The sequence below is a fragment of the Chiloscyllium punctatum genome, chromosome 41 (genome assembly GCF_047496795.1).
Source record: "Chiloscyllium punctatum isolate Juve2018m chromosome 41, sChiPun1.3, whole genome shotgun sequence".
NCBI classification, from domain to species: Eukaryota; Metazoa; Chordata; class Chondrichthyes; order Orectolobiformes; family Hemiscylliidae; genus Chiloscyllium; species Chiloscyllium punctatum.
Genome location: NC_092779.1, coordinates 17,031,487 through 17,048,565, shown reverse-complemented (window position 1 = coordinate 17,048,565; position 17,079 = coordinate 17,031,487). Strand labels below are relative to the sequence as shown.

The 17,079-nt window shown below is 38.4% G+C and overlaps 1 protein-coding gene across 6 annotated transcripts in view; it reads left to right on the top strand.

Moving 5' to 3' along the window:
* The window catches only part of LOC140464879 (serine/threonine-protein kinase PRP4 homolog), a 50,258-nt gene that overhangs the window by 2,627 nt on the left and 30,552 nt on the right, over positions 1 to 17,079 (top strand). For all 6 annotated transcript variants that reach the window (XR_011955006.1, XR_011955008.1, XR_011955009.1 and 3 more), the window contains exons 2-3: positions 9,098 to 10,324; positions 13,120 to 13,290. Coding sequence is in view for 1 of the 6 variants with exons in the window: in XM_072560450.1 (XP_072416551.1) it covers positions 9,098 to 10,324; positions 13,120 to 13,290 (1,398 nt within the window). In the remaining 5 variants the exon portion in view is untranslated. The remainder of the gene's footprint in view (positions 1 to 9,097; positions 10,325 to 13,119; positions 13,291 to 17,079) is intronic.

The following is a 17,079-nucleotide window of genomic DNA, read 5'->3' as shown; positions in this document are numbered from 1 at the left end:
TCATTTGAAATTACAAGCTTTTGGAGTGCTGCTTCTTTGTCAGGTAGCTAGTGGGGCAGGATACTGTTGGTCTGGGCTATGCACACAACCTTCTATATGTTTTTTACGGTCCTGGGCAGAACAGTTGCCATTCTAGGCTGTTATGCACTCAAACAATATGCTTTCTGTGGTGCATCTGTAAAAGTTGGTAAGGGACCTTATGGACATGCCAAATGACCTGAGCTCAAAGTTTGTGAGAAAATCTGTAGCTCGGGTGCTCGTTGTTGTGATTCTGTTCACCGAGCTGGGAATTTGTGTTGCAGACGTTTCGTCCCCCGTCTAGGTGACATCCTCAGTGCTTGGGAGCCTCCTGTGAAGCGCTTCTGTGATTTTTTTCTCCGGAGGCTCCCAAGCACTGAGGATGTCACCTAGACAGGGGACGAAACGTCTGCAACACAAATTCCCAGCTCAGTGACCGGAGCTGCCTGAGGAAGAAGTGTTGTTATGCCACCTTGACCGCTGCATCTGCATGGCAAGACTTGGGCAGGTTGTCTGTTATCATCACTCCTAGGAACTTGACGCTGTCAACCACCTCGAACTCCACTCCATTGATGTAAATAGGGGCATGTTCTCCTTCTTTCTTTCTGAAGTCAATGATCAGTTCTTTAATTTTGCCAACATTAAGAGAGTGGTTGTTATTGTACCATGTCACCAGGCTCTCTAATTCCTTTCTGTATCGAGTCATCGTTGTTTGATATGTGTCGTACCTCGGTGGTATAGCCAGCAAACTTGTAAACGGCATTTTGTTTGGAGTTTGGCAATATGGTTGTGCAGGGAGTACAGTAGGTGGCTGAGAACATATCCTTGGTAGGCCTCTGGTGTTGTGTTGTCGTGGAGGAGGTAAAGTTGTTCTGGAGTTTTGAGATCAATTTCGAAGGGATAATGTCTGCAGCTCCACTTTCAATGAGCAGGAGTATGACGTAGGTATCCTTGTTGTCCAGATGGTGCAGGGCTAGAGAAATGGCCTAGCCACTGTCAACCTTTTGCATCAGTAGGCAAATTGCAGTGGATCAAGGCAGCCCAGGAGAATAGAGTTGATCCATACAGGAATCTTGGTCATTTTAAGTTAGAAAAAGTGTTGGACCCAACAATGAGCCTTAAGGCAACCCAGTTTTATAAGTCCTCTGTCTTCTGCCCCTCACTTTTAATCTATTTCTTGCTTCCTTCTTGCTTGGATGATATCTATGCGTTATTTTAAAACATTTATTCCTACATGGGATATGAGCATTTATTGTCAGTATAATGTCTTTGAGAAGGTGGCAAATCTTTGCAGTGCAACTTATACTGAGTGATAAACAAAGAAACCAGTAGGCTATTCAGACACACAAAGATGGGATGTTCCCGATCTGAATCTGTGCTGTCTCATTGAAACTGAATTTAGTGTTGTACAGATGATGCTCAAGCTTACAACCAAATTCTTCCTTTGACCTAAAATAGAAGCAATGCTTCATGGCTGTTTGCACCCTTTTTAATTAGAGACAGCATGTTAAATTGTTTCCTAACATGTTATACTATTTATGTCTCATAATGATTGTCAGTGTTTCACAAATACATCTGAACACTCCTGGATAAATAATGTATGTCTCAAGGACTTAGTTGAGTCCAATTAGCTTGCCTAGACTATAATTTATAACAAGCTTGTGTATTGTCTTTTGAATTGTTTGCTGAATACATGCACAAACTTAGTGGAAATGAATTTAAGGCATTTTCACAATGCAAAGAGGAAGTCATGAATCTGGGACCCTTGAAATAAAGGTCATTCAAACTTAGAAATAGGCTGTATGAATTTTCATTACTTAGAAAGGTAGGTGGTTTTCGTGAATGTTTAACCAGTGTATGTATATATAGAAAACCAGTATTTGATTTTAGCGTTTCATAACGCAGAGAGAAAATTTTGATGGAAGCTGTATCATTCATTAATAATTTTTCCACCCCATCTTCCCTATTCCTGAGAAGCTCAGTGGAGTTTGAATTAGGCCAAACTCGATCTTCAAAAGAGACAAGTGGGGATACATTTCTGATCTTGATTTTCTTTAACACACAAAGCAGGGATACTGCTGGCTGAATTAAAGTTACATTGTGGAAATTTTAAAACTTTAAATTTTCTTCAAACTTGATTGCTATTTGTTGCGATGGTATGGAAGCAGGAAAAACATTGGAGATAGTGATAGGCTTACAACCTGCTTTTCTATTCCATGGAATAATGCAAATATTACAAATCTGTTTTGGTTTCAGTGCTGCTTACAGACCATGTAACACTTGTCATTGCTTTTCTGCCAATATTTGTTTATTACTGTAACCTAGTTATTGATAGCTGGATGACTTTCAGGAAGTGGGGTGAGAATATATTCAGAATCTTTCAATTACAAGATTTTTGTGTGAAATTGAGAGAAATTCTTTATAAAACAAATGGACTACCAGTGCACACTATTTAGACAGTCAGAGGAAGTAGGAAGTGAAATTTATTTTTATCATAGAACAGATTGAGAGATAAAATTTTTTAAGAAAAATGTGGATGGAGGATGTAATGAAGCTAAAGATGGATTATGCAAGTAGCCTTATGCTTCCTTAGCTTTTGCACTTTCAGATCTACCTTAAAATGGTAGTCAAATCTCTGTTTCTAACTATAGTACTGAGTAGTTCACTTGGATAACATAAATAACTCCACAATACTGTAATGGAAACACTTTTAAACTATGCTGGCTGCCAGAAAGAAATTATTGTTAGATTGGACAGTTTGTGTAGGTTAATCAATTAAATTTAGAAATGTTTCGTATTTATTGCTTCTCTTGCATTTAAACACCGCTCTATAGAATTTCAAGGAAAATATGGTTCTGTCTTATTTGAGTACTAGCTTACATTAAAAGTTTTTCACCAAACCTTTTTTTTTTACAGCAGTCTGTATTAAGATTTCTTTTAAAAATCCAGATATGGGGAGATGGTGGCACAGTGATAATGTCACTGGACAAGTAATTCAGAACTCCAGGTTAATGTTCACAGGATGTGGGTTTAAATTCCATCCTTGAATTTGATTTAAAATCTGAAATTAAAAGGTAGTCTAATGGTAACCACTCAATTATTGTAAAAAAAAATTGTCTGGCTCACTAATATCCTCTACTGGAAAGAAATCTTCCTTTAGGGAAAGAAATCTGCTGTACTTGGGGACCACAGTAGTAGGTCAGCAAATTAAATGACAAGGAGTCTGAGACTAAGGCTGGTAAGGTTATGAGGAACAACAGACAGAGCGGTTATTGAATACAGCAGAGTTGGCAATCTAAAGTGTATTTGTTTTAATGCAATGAGTATGATGGATAAGGCAGATGAACTTAGAGCGTGGATTAATGCATATAACGATAGTGTAGCTATTACAGAGATTTGGTTGAGAGAGCAACATTCTGGCAGCTTAATCTTGCAGGATTTAAATGTTTCAGGCTTGACAGAAATGGATGCATAAGACATGGGTGAATTGGATTACTGATTAGGAATAATATCACAGCTGTACTGAGAATCTGACCTTGGGCTTGTCCAGTGGGGTAATATGGGTACAGCTCAGGAATAGGAAGGGTACAGAACCTTTTGGTGGGATTGTATTACAGGCCTTCCAACAGCCCGCGAGTGATATAGAAATAAATATGTGGACAAATTATGGAAAAATGTGAAAATAGGGTTGTTGTAGGTTATTTTAACTTTTCCTGTATTGACTGGGACTCACTGAGCACCAAGGGTTTGGATGAGGCAGAATTTGTTAGATGTTTCAAAATGCCATTCTGGACACGGTATATAAGTAGTCCAGTTAGGGAGGAGGCCATACTGTACTTGGTTTTGGGGAATGAGTCCGGTCAGGTGACCACAGTTTCAGTGGGGGATCATTTCAGGGATAGTCCCCGTAATTCTATTAGTTTTACGTTATATATGGGTAAGGATAAGAGTTGTTCTCTGGTAAAAGGTCTAAATTGGGAGATAGCTAATGACCACAATATTAGGCACGAATCGGGGAATAAAGTTAGGGAGGAGATGTTTGAGGGTAGATCCACATTTGGCATGTGGGAATCTTTTTAAAGGTCACTTGATTGGAGTTCAGGACCAGCATGTTCCTGTGAAAATAAAGGATAAGTATGGCAAGATTCAGGAACCTTAGATGCACCAGAGAAATTTAGAGGTATGTATGATTTCAGAAACTGAAGACACAGAGCCCTCACAGAATACAAAGTTGGCAGGAAAGAACTCGAACAGGAATCAGGAGGGTTAAAAGGAGCCATGAAATAACTTTAGCAAACAGATTAAGGAAAATCCCAAAGCATTTTGTACTTGTATAAGGAGCAAGAGTGTAGCTAGGGAAAGGGGTATGTCCTCTCAAGGACATAGTGAATTTATGGGGCTAGATGTGAGGTTCTTAATAAATACTTGGCATGGTATTCACAAAGGAGAGGCGAACGTGCTGGATGGTGAGTCTCAGGAGGAATATGTTGATATTTTAGGGCAATATAAGAAGTGGTAGTGTTGGGTGTTTTAAAGAGAGTTCAGGAAGACAAATTCCTAGGACCTGATTGGATCCATCCCAGAATGCTGATGTATACAGATGATGGAATTGTAAGAAATCTGTGTATCCTGTTAAGTCACAGGAGAGCTCTCGGAGGAGAATAGCATAACTTGGGGTGTGCATAACATGTAAAAATTTGGAAGTCATGTCGCAGCTGCACAGAGTTTTAGTTAGGCCAAATATTGTTTATAGTGTTAGTTACCACACTACTAGAAGAATGTTGGAGGCTTTGCTGAGGGTGCAGAAACAGTTTACCAGGATGTTGTCTGATTTGGGGGTATTAGCTGTGAGGAGAGATTGGAAAACTTGGTTTGTTTTCACGTGAATGTTGAAGGATATTGGTAACCTGATAATTTTATCAAGTGAGAGGCATGGATAGTTGGAGTCTTTTCCACAGGATAGAAATGTCAATTACAAGGGGATGTAAATTCAATGTAAAAGGGGTTACCTTTAAAGGAGATTGTAGAATACCTACAGCGTATGTAGAGGTTATTCAGTCTATTGGGTTTGCACCAATCCAAACCCAGCTTCTACATTTACCATGTCTAATCCAACTAGCCTGCACATCCCTGGACTCTACAGAGCAACTTAGCACGGTCAGTCCACCTAATCAAACTTTTGTTTTACTCAGTGGTATGTGTGGCCTGGAATGCGTTGCCAGAGGTGGTGATTTAACTGACACAGTAGGGATGTTTAAGATGCATCTTGACAGATATATGAATAGACAAGGAACGGAGGGATGTGGATTGTGTGGAGGCAAGAGGAAACTTTTAGTTTAGAAAGGCATCATGTGTTGGCGCAGACTTGGTGGGCTGAAGGACCATAAATGCTGTGCATAAATATCTTTCTTTTTTTTATTTTACTTATTGTAAAGCCATAGTGTATTGATGAGTATAAAGATGCAACATCTGTATTTTCTTTATAAACTGGAAGTAGAGTTCAGATTTTTAAGAACCTGAAGACAAACCAATGGTAAGTACCAGTGTAGTCCCATTGTACTGCTCTTTGTTTCAGTTAGATCTTTCCTCCATTTTTTTTCGGGGGGACTTTGCTTGGCAGCTTTACCATCTTTTAAGAAAGATGTACAACTGGTATAATTTATTTTAACAATTTAATATATCCTGTTGCTTATTTCCTTGAGTTACTTTGAAATCATCTTAAAGGTTACCTTAGATGCAAATTAATATTGTTTTCAGTGAGGTTGTTCCTCTTTGCAAACACATCTTTTCATTGCTTTCTCGTGAGTTTTTCTAATCTGTCTTCACTGATTCGATCTGCATGGGGAATGATCTGTCTTTCCAATCAGCTCATATTTTCCCAAAGCTTATTTATAAATTGGAAGGGACCAGGTCAGAACACTATATTCCCAAGTCTTGTCTGACAAGTGCATTATGAAGAAATTGCATAAACTTCAACTTAGCTGTTCTAGATATATGGAAGCATTCTTTTCTCTGTCATGTTGAAAGTTACTTGTTGACTATTATTTATATTTTTCTGTAGACATTTGAGCAATCATAGTATCTGTAAAGACAAGTGAGCAGTATTCACATGTTTAAGGCAGTCTAATGTGAAAAATATCAATGATAGTCTTTACCCACGATTACCTTTCCAAGGAAAGCAACTGCCTGTATTAGTTTCCTGATGAGAAACTGGTGTAGTAAAAATCAGTTGTGCTGAGGGATTGTGGGTTTTCATTTGAATTCTTATACTCTGGCAAAATCTTAATGGTGAAGTAAAATTAACAAAATGTACATGGACGTTACTGAGATTGGAAGATTTGAGTTATAAGGAAAGGCTGGATCTGCTAGACCATTTTCCCTGGAGCATAGGAAGCTGAGAATTGACCTTTTGGAGGTTTATAAAACCATGAGGGCAGAGATAAACTGAATAGCCAAGGTCTTTTCCCCATGATGGGGAGTCCAAAACTAAAGGCCATAGGTTTAAGGTAAGAGCATAATATTTAAAAGGGATCTGAGGAGCGACTTTTTCACACACTGGATGGTGCGTATACAGAACAAGCTGCCAGCCAAAGTAGTAGAGGCGAGTACTGTTACAACGTTTAAAAAAATATTTTGGACAGGTACATGAATAGATTTAGAAGGATATGGGCCGAACACAGGCAAATGGCGCTAGTTCAGTTCAGAAAACCTGGTCAGCATGAAGGAGTTGGGCCAAAGGCCCTGTTTCCATGCTATATGACACTATTAACACAATCTGTTTTAAAATGACTTGATTCTGAATTTATTTATTTTATACTCATGGGAATGATTTTGTTTTCTAGGTGTAACGCCCAGTGTCATCAAGTCTCTAAATGTTTTCCTAAATATTTTATGACTATAATATTTTATTTCTGGTAACATTCTTATGAATCTTTTCTGTACTTTCAAAGGTTTTATTGTCTTTCTTATAACGGTGCCTAAAATGTGGTGCAACTGTTGTTATCCAACTGTCAGTTGTTTTTGCGCAAATTCAGCACCTTGCTATTTATATAGTCCCAGTGTGCATCACAGTCAGAAACTCTTGAAAATCTTTTCTTAAAGTCCTTTTTTTAAACAAAATGAAAAACTAATCCCACAGTTAAAGATCCATAGCACTGTTCCCTCCAAGCAGTTGTTTCCTGATCTATTCCACATTGGAAAGCAGACTGTTGTCAATCTCATTGAAGCATGTCAAATTCTTAAGGGCTTTGACAGGGTAAATGCTGAGAGGATGTTTCCCCTCATGGCAAAGCCTAGAACCAGAGGACTTCGTCTCAGAATTACGGAGTGCCAATTTAAGACTGTGATAAGGTGGAATTTCATCTCTTTGGAACTCTCTTACCACAGAGAGTTGTGGGGGCAGAGACCTTGCATATATTTAAGACTGAGATAGATTCTTAATCAGTCAGGGAATCAAGGGTTATAGGGAAAAGGCAGGAAAGTGGATGTGAGGAATGTCAGATCAGCCATGATCCAATGGAATGGTGAAGCAGGCTCAAGAGGCAAAATGGCTTGCTCCTGTTCCTGTTTCTATGGTCTTATAAAATATATCCCTGAAATGTAGCTTTACTTCCAGAATAAAATTTGCAACTATTTTGGTTGATAAGCTAGTCCTGGAATATGTGGGAAAAACTTAGAGAATAATGTATACAGTTTATAATAATGTTTAATTTGAGGTTTGGGAGTTGTCCATTGTCCTGATGTCAAAGGAAAAATTAGCTGATATTGATCATCCATGCCTCAAGCTAATTAACTAGTGTAATTGAAGTGTACTTAAGGTTAGGACCATATCTTAAAATGTTTCATTTTACAAGTTTCACAACTTGTCTTGTGTTCCAAGGTTTTGTGGCTTCTGTATTACAAGCCAACAGTATGAATAGCTCAGTCCAAAATTGCACCAATGCACAAAGCAAATCGAGCTTTTCAAATCCTGTTTTCTAAGATGAACTTCACAGTTACTGTTTCTGTTCATTTTACCAAGTTCAAGAAATTACATTAAATACCCTAATTATATTCTTTCCTGTACAAGTGTTGGAAATTTTTCTTAGTTATACCATGTCAGTATGGCGGTTATGGATATGTCACAATCGAATGGCAGAGAATACTTGATGGGCAAAATGGCCTAAACCTGCAGCTGTATCTTATATATTTAGCTTTGTACAAAAAAGGATGCAAGGTTAATTGAGATTGTTTTCTATTTTCATTCTTTTCTGTTTTAATTTACTATTGTAATATTCTTTATTTTAACTGTATTCAGAAATCTGAGTCCACAATCAATTTCAATACTGCATTTCATTTTTAATATTGAGAGTGAGTGAGGAGTTAAAGAAGAAATCTATTCCAGTATGCTGCTATTTCAGTTCAGTCATGTACAGAATGGCAGTGTCACAAGGCATGCTAAAGTAATGTCAGTTTAATTTCAAGTACAGTACACAGGAAAATAAAGACAATGTGTATTTTTTTTGATTGGGGTACAGGTAGGGTATTCTGGATGCTTCTAAACAGAGTTCGTCCGTATTTTTGATCTAACTGGAGGAATTAACATCAAAACCCCTACTGTAAATGCAGCGAGGTGTTCAATGTGAATGTTAGAAGTTCTGTTCATCCTCAGTTACTAGTTCATTTGCTAATATAGTATAGTTGCATATTCATTATTTTTGAGCAAATTCCAGATGTATATACTTGCAAACTAGAAATTAAGACCCTTAGCAAATGTTGCAGAAACCTTGAATTTTATATGTTCCCAAAAGGTAGCTTATGGGATGGTCTTTGTCTCTACGCAAATCCCCATTGGCATTAGCAGAGGTATGTTACCACTGGAGACCTGTTAGTGATTGGCCAAGAAAGTGTGCAGGCTGGTTTTGGGATCGTGTTCCCTAGACTGTCATTGCTTGGAGGGTTTCTTGTGCAAAAAATATAAATTTGCTGCCAAACTATTACAATGAATATTTAGATTTACAAGTGAGCTCGAGTTGTATTTTTTTTCTCTGCTAAACATCTTTCTCATTGCTTAAGTTGAACATATTTTCCTTTTTTACAGTCCGGAAGCTGCAGATTCTTCTGAAAAAAGTGGGAACGAAGAGAATGGAGAAGTTTCGGATGAAAATAGAGATCCAAATACTGCTGCAGGCAAATCAGTTAAACACAAGAAGAAGAAACACAAGCATCGGAGTAAACACAAGAAGCATAAGCATTCTTCGGAAGATGACAAGGAACGAAAACATAAGCACAAACACAAGCATAAAAAGCATAAAAGGAAAGAGAATGAAATCTTTGAGAAGGATGGTGATCACTCAATAAAAAGACCTAAGTTAGATGATTATGCTCTTTTGGAGGACTTAGAAAAACAAAGGGCAATGATAAAAGCAGAATTGGACAGTGAACTAATGGGAGGGAAAGTTCAATCTGGTATGGGTTTAATTCTGCAGGGTTATGTGTCTGACTCTGAGGAAGAGGGGGAAATCCATGAGAAGACTCGGAATGGTGAAAGAATTGCATCCAATCGGGACGTTTCTGAGATCTTGCCTGTTAGAGACAACAAAGTTAAACGGGAGCCCGTAGAATCTAAGCCTGTTTCAAAGAGGCGAAGTAAAAGCAGATCAAAAGACAGGACTAAACATAGCAAATCTGAGAAAAAGAAAAATAGGCTGAGTTCAGAACACAGAAAAGAGAAAGAGAAAACGAGAAGTAAATCACACGAGCGAAAGCGTTCGAGAAGTCCCATCAAAAGCAGTAAACCTGCAGAAAAGCCAAGGTCCCCAACATCCGTGAAAAGACGATCTCAAGAAAAGAGTAAAAAATCCACTCCGGCAGAAGATGGGACAAAGTCGAAGGATCGCAAGAATGTAACAAATGAAAGCAAAACAAAGGAACGGAATAAAAAATCAAAATCTCCTCCGGTGAAAAGGAGCAAATCGGGAGAGAGAAGTCAGAGATCTAAATCCAAAGACCGTGAGAAGAGATCTAGAAAATCTGAAACGGAAAAGGAAAAGAAATCTCTGAAGTCTCCATCCAAGGATGTTCCTTCTGGGAAGGAGAATCGATCGCCACTCAAGAAACATGCACTTTCTCCTAAACGGAAAAGCCTTTCTCCAAAACAGCATAGAGAAAAGTCATCCAAACATAGCCGATCGCCTATTATTAATGATCGTGCACCTAAAAAGAGTCAGTCTCCCTCACGGAATAAATCCCCACCCAGAAGAGCTAAAAGTAGATCGATAGAACAAAGGCGGAGGGAGAGTGAACGAACAAGAGCTTTATCTCCAAGGTAATGCAGCACCCTTCTTTGAGACACATTCAATTGTACAAGAGTAGTTTACTTGACCTTCAAATATATTAGCTTTCATCATGTATTTCCTCTACAGCTCTTTCCATTGTTACTGTTTTTATTTATACTATTCATACTGTTTTATTCCTGAAGAAGGGTTTATGCCCGAAACATCAATTCTCCTGTTCCTTTGATGCTGCCTGACCTGCTGAGCTTTTCCAGCAACACATTTTTAAGCTCTGATCTCCAGCATCTGCAGTCCTCACTTTCTTCTTACTATTTTTATTGCCTTGTTAACCCATTGTTGAGCAAAGCATTGCACAGTTGTTACTGTCAGCTTGGTTAGCACCTTATGATACTGTAGCACAAATTTGAGGACCCTTGGAATCTACAGTCCCTATGATACTTGCACTGCGGTCTCATACATTGTCCTTTAACCTACTCCAAAAGGCCTCGTGTAACAGAATGGTATCCTGATGAAACAGTATTTAACTTAAATACTGCACAATCTTTTCCTTAGCTCTAGATATTTTGTCTATCTTCAGAAACATCTAATTGAGGGGTAAGGGCAGAGGGTGAGTGAAGAAAGGAAGCATTCAGTCTTGATGCTTTGGCAATCAAACTGTGGAGCAGGCTTGATTCAACTGTTGGTCTTTTCCTACCTGTGAGCAACTATGCGTTATCTTTGAAGGTACTGATGGGACAATACAATCAGCATTTCTGTGCCTCTGAAATGTTTTAAATATCCAGATAAACTAAACTGCTTGCTTAGGCAATTAAATCTATGGTCAAAAGAATTTGAAACAAAATAGAAATTGATGGAAATGCTCAGTGAGTCTAGCAGAGTCGGTGGAGAGAAAGCAGAGTTAAAGTTTCGGTCAGGTGACCCTTCCTTATAATATCTAGTTGGAATTTATCAGGTATAGATGTTGTTAGGAATGAAATGGATGAATTCTGAACACTATCAGGCTAATATTATAGCTGAAGCATTGAGTTCTGTAAAATAATTGCATTAATTTGTAGTTAGTTGGGCAAAACATGCTCATTAGATGCCATTAGTGTAGAGAACGCCTGTGAACAAAAAATTGCCAGGCAGGGAAAGACCAACTGTTTAAGCCTGCTCTATAGTTTGGCCAGAGCATCGAGACTTAAATGCTTCCTTTCTTCGCTCATTCCCCTGCCCTCACTCCTCAGACAAAAGTTTCTGAAGATCATTAAAAAAGTACTAAGGAAAATATTCTTCAAACTCAAGTGATCAAAGTGGTAGGTCACATTGACCTATGGTAGTTACCTGTATTTAATAAAAGACTTATCTTCCGTATCATATAATCACTGCCATTTTTAAGTGGCTCAGCCCTTCAGGGTATGCAGAAATGCCATGCCTGTGCTCTAGCTGACAGTGAATTCCAGAGGCAGACTATCTTCCAGGAAATGGAAAACCAGCTTCCATTGAGTTCATTCCTGTTCTTCCTTAGATTAAATTTATATGCATTATCATCCTCGATCTGTGAAACTGAAATAATCCTTCTCAGTAGGCAAATATCCATCCCAACATTGTTTATAGTTTTTGATCAGATTGCTTCCAACTGTGCTGCTGGAAATTACTATAGTTTTTGAGTCTGCCTTGGGTAGTTAAAGTTCTTTAGTCTACCAATTGTTCCTGTGACTCCTCAGAATCTTTTTTCATGGACAAGCTAACCAAAGGAGACCAACATAGAGGATAGTACTTCAGATGCTGTTTGGCAACCTGTACTATGTTTGTGGTGTCCTTTGACTTGTACTGAATTAGTATATTAATTCAGAAAAGGATCTGTCTACTCTTTCATCTTAATTTGACATGTGTTAATGTACCTGCAAGTGTTTACACAAGTCCTGTTGCTTTGCAGAGGCCTCTGTTGGCAGAGGTGAAGCCATGACATTTTAAATTCTAATGGCTAGTGACGCAACAACAGATCATAGAGAATAAGCTTCCATGTGACCATATTCTGTTAGCAGTTTAGAGTAGGGATCATCCTTCCCTAAGCCAGTTTAATTAACTTCAACCCAGGGACGGGGCACCTGTCAGGATATCAAAGTATAATATTTATTTACTTTCATGCAGATATTGAAAGGTATTAGGAAGTTAGGCTGCATAGTGTTAATTGTTTCATTTGAGAAGGTGTTGTATTGTACATGTTGCTAGGCCCCATTACTGATTGCACATCACTTACAGGGAGCAATGCTGAAAGAGCTTGAATGAAAAGATCTAAGTGATATGGTGCAACAGATTGCTGAAGTTTCATATGTAGCATAAAGAAACTTGGCGAAAGCATACAGGGAATTAGATTATGTTCATGTTTCGATTTTGTTTTGCTCAACAATATACCATTTCTGACTGACTCATTTTAATTCTGAAAAACCTTCCCTTTCAAAATAATGTGACTCAGTATCAGTCCATGGCCTTCTGGTGGTCGAGAAAGTATGTTATCCTGCACTTGCAGGAATTCAAGAGGTTTGAAACAAAGCATTTTTAACTGCAAGTATAAATTGTATTTTCTGGGCCTAGTTTTGAAAAAATTCAATTGTTGCTTTAATATGATTCCTGTTAATGTATGTTCGAGCTAGAGTGCGCTACCATAATTTGATGAAGCATTCACATTGCTTGCAAGTGGCCTCTTGTGAGGGTTTCTCATTATATTCTTGCAATAATGAACAATTAGTGTCTATGGAGCCAACCCACAAAGAATATTCGTGTTTGTATTTTAATATTTCTTTTCCCCTGCGTTTGTTGAAGTATTGTGTTTTCTCAACTTTAGAACAAGGTCGCGAGATGAGCCACCAAATAGGCTAGAGCGATCCAGGGACATAAGCTCCTCTCGCCGGTCTCCTGCAAGGAGAAGGGCCAGCAGATCTCCTATCCGGAGGAGATCTCGTTCACTCCTCAGACGAAGTCGATCTCCAAGGAGACGAAGTCGATCGAGGAGGAGGTAATTAAATATCTTTCTGGAAATATAAACATTTTTAGTAATTGGGGACAAATTGTAGTTTGGGATTGTAAGATTCCCAATATATGAACAATTTGGGTTTGAACTAGTTTTTCTGTCATATCAATATTTCGACATGAATTTTAATCAACATTGAAATGACTGATATGCTTCATCTGATAATTGTATTATAAGATTTCTTCTTTGATCTGTAGAATAAAAGCTTGATCTGAAGAACTTATACACTTAATGGTCAGGTCCTAGAGAGTGTTGCTGAACGAAGAGACCTTGGACTGCAGGTTCATAGCTTCTTGAAAGTGGAGTCGCAGGTAGATAGGATAGTGAAGAAGGCATTTGGTGTGCTTTCCTTTATTGGTCAGAGTATTGAGTACAGGAGTTGGGAGGTCATGTTGCGGCTGTACAGGACATTGGTTAGGCCGCTCTTGGAATGTTGCGTGCAATCCTGGTCTCCTTCCTATCGAAAAGATGTTGTGAAACTTGAAAGGATTCAGAAAAGATTTACAAGGATGTTGCAGGGTTGAGCTACAGGAAGAGGCTGGGGCTGTTTTCCCTGGAGCATCGGAGGCTGAGGGGTGACCTTATAGAGGTTTACAAAATTATGAGGGGCATGAATAGGATAAATAGACAAAGTCTTTTCCCTGGGGTCAGGGAGTCCAGAACTAGAGGGCATAGGTTTAGGGTGAGAGGAGAAAGATATAAAAGAGACCTAAGGGGCAACATTTTCACGCAGAGGGTGGTACATGTATGGAATGAACTGCCAGAGGAAGTGGCGGAGGCTGGTACAATTGCAACATTTAAAAGGGTATATGAATAGGAAGGGTTTGGAGGGATATGGGCCGGGTGCTGGCAGGTGGGACTAGATTGGGTTGGGATATCTGGTCAGAATGGACAGGTTGGACCAAAGGGTCTGTTTCCGTGCTGTACATCTCTTATGACTCTAATGAAATATTTCTGTTCAGGCTCTTCTTGGGTACATTTGAAGTGGTGGTTAAGTTTTCCTATTTTTACCAGATTCATTAATTTTGTTTAAAGTTAACATGAAAAACAATATTTTGAATCAGGTGCAAACTAAATTTGTTTGAGAAATGTCCTAAAATTTGAGTACAATGCCTGGTGAATAATATCCTAGACGTTTCAGTTTAAGTTTCTTTTTGTTTACAGTTGTTTCTAGGGATGATGTTTCCATTTTGCATTGTTAAAATTGTGGACAGAATTTGATTTTTTTTATCTTTCCTGAGGTTAATTGGTTAAAATATTTCCCAGCATGCAAATTTGTTCATTTATTTGAACATCTATCTTTTCTGCACAATGGAAATGGGGAAGAACAGTTTTCTGCATAAACCACAAAATGTTATAAATTCTCCAACCCCTCCTAATTGTGTTGCCTTCTATACTTTGGAATGGATTCTTGAATTGGTGTAATTGCTAAAGTGATATCCGTGAATTTTAATCATGGAGGTATTGTTACCAGTTCACTGGAAGTCTTTTCCAGTTTGTGCTAGACTAAATTCTCTTTCTTAAATAGAAGTCTAATTTCCTTTTATTGCTGCTTCTCATACTGTATCTCATCAGGCATTCCATGTCCTAACAGCCAATGACTGCTCTAAAGTTAACTTGTTCATGGTTTGCATATCTGAATGCTCAGTTCCTTTTAACTTTGTGCTCAGTCATTCATGTGTTGTATTGTAAAGAGTGTGGCACGTGGTACCTTCTGGTTTGCTGCTTACAAGATACATTGATAACAATCTGTATATTCTTCTATACAAAACACAACTTTTTTTGTTATTTTGGTGATGGGTCTATTCTCTGCTTAAAATTTAGTCTCAGTGGAAATGATTATGTACTTTTTAATTAATCCAAGCTCTTCATAACACTTCACCTGACAGCCTCAACTTTTAGTTTCTAGTCTGTTCTAACTAAAACTTCCTGTCATTTAACTTCAAGGCTTTCCCAGAGTAGGACACCTAAACTGAAAGTGAGGCCGTTGTGCTTCAACCACAGATTGTATTGGTTTAGCATTGTGTCTGGAGTTATACTATTTTTACTCTGGATTCTAAAGTTTATTAACAGACTGCTTCTCTTAAAAATATTTGCTGTCTTGCATTTAATGAGAGGTACATGTGAACCATAATTGATTTATTGTTATCACATGTACCGAGGTACTGTGCAAAGTGTTTTGCGTGCTACATCCAGGCAGATCATACCATACAAAAATGCATTAGGATAGCATAACACAGTGCAGAATACTCTGATACAGAGAAGGTGCAAAGAGAGAGAGATCGGAGTTATCATTGAGAGGTCCATTCAAAAACCTTGATAACAGGGAAGAAGCTGTTATTGAATCTATTTAGATGTTTATTTAAACTTTTATGTCTTCTGTCTGATGGAAGAGAGCATGATCAGAGGTCCTTGATTATGTTGGTTGCTTTCCTGTGGCAGTGGGAAGTACAGATAGAATCGATGGATGTAAGGCTGATTTGTGTAGGATGGCCAAATGCTGGTAAATCGGGCTAGAATAATTTTAGGATATCTGGTTGGCGTAGACTAGTTGGATCATAGGGTTGGTTTCTGTGGTCTATATCTCCATGACACACTAACTGGGCTGTGTTAACAACTCTAGTTAGTTGTGATCTTGGGAAGAGCAGTTACCGTACCTTGAAATCAAACTTCTCATAGTTCTTATTGTTTACCCTTCCTTGTACTTCGCAATTCACAGTCTTAGTTTAAATCCTTCATCCATCCTTAATTATTTGTAGTTCTCTTCTCAGTACTGTGTGTGTGTGTGTGTGTGTGTGTGTGTGTGTGTGTGTGTGTGTGTGTGTGTAATACCTTTTGTGTGCAGGTCTCGATTGTGGGTGAGTTGATCTCTTGGGGACACCAAAGTTCAGTCCTCCAGTTTGGAAAAGAGCCACTACTGTGTTCTGTCTCTTATATTCCTATCTCTTGAACTAACTTCATATTTATTTGCACAGTGTCCTGTACTTCAGTTTTACTGAGGTTATCATGTGACACCTTGTCAAATGCTTTTTGCAAATACATACATGATGTCCACTTATTCTTTGCAATGCAGACAGGAAGTTTATTGGTTCTATGTCTGGGCAAGAACTTGGGTCGTTAAGGGAACTGAGAGGTGTAAAGCTATTTTTAAAAAGTAATTTTCTTTCCTCTAGCAACAGTTTTATTACTTCCATCAAAAGAATACTTTTGCAGTTGGCGTGGAGATCTTTGTTAGAACCAAACCTAGCAGTGCAAAAGATATTTTTAATTTTGTTTATTCACTTGTGGGAGTGGGCATTGCTGGCTGAAAGCATTTATTGCCTGTTGCTAGTTGTAATGGGGCGCTACCTCCTTGAGTTGCTGTAGTCTGTGTGCTGTTGGTACATCCACAATGCCATCAGTGAGAGAATTCCTAGATTTTTACCAGTGACCATGAAAGAATGGCAATCTATTACCACTTCAGGACAGTGAGTGGTTTGGAGGGGAGCAAAGAGGTGGGGGTGTTCTTGTGTGTTTACTGTCTTCCTTCTAGAAGGAAAGTACGAAGGGTCTTTGAATTACTGTGGTACACATTGCTGATACTGATCGTTGGTGGTGGAGCATGTGGATACACTTGAGAGCAAGTGGAAAGGTAAAGTTTAATTCAGTGGGAGATCAGGCAGTTGATGAAAAGTAAATCTGTCATGCTCAAAAAACCAGGCGGAACAATATTTGCACTACTTCCTTGGGGTTTTACTTTGTGATGCATTTTAAATGGACAATTTGTGCATTTTA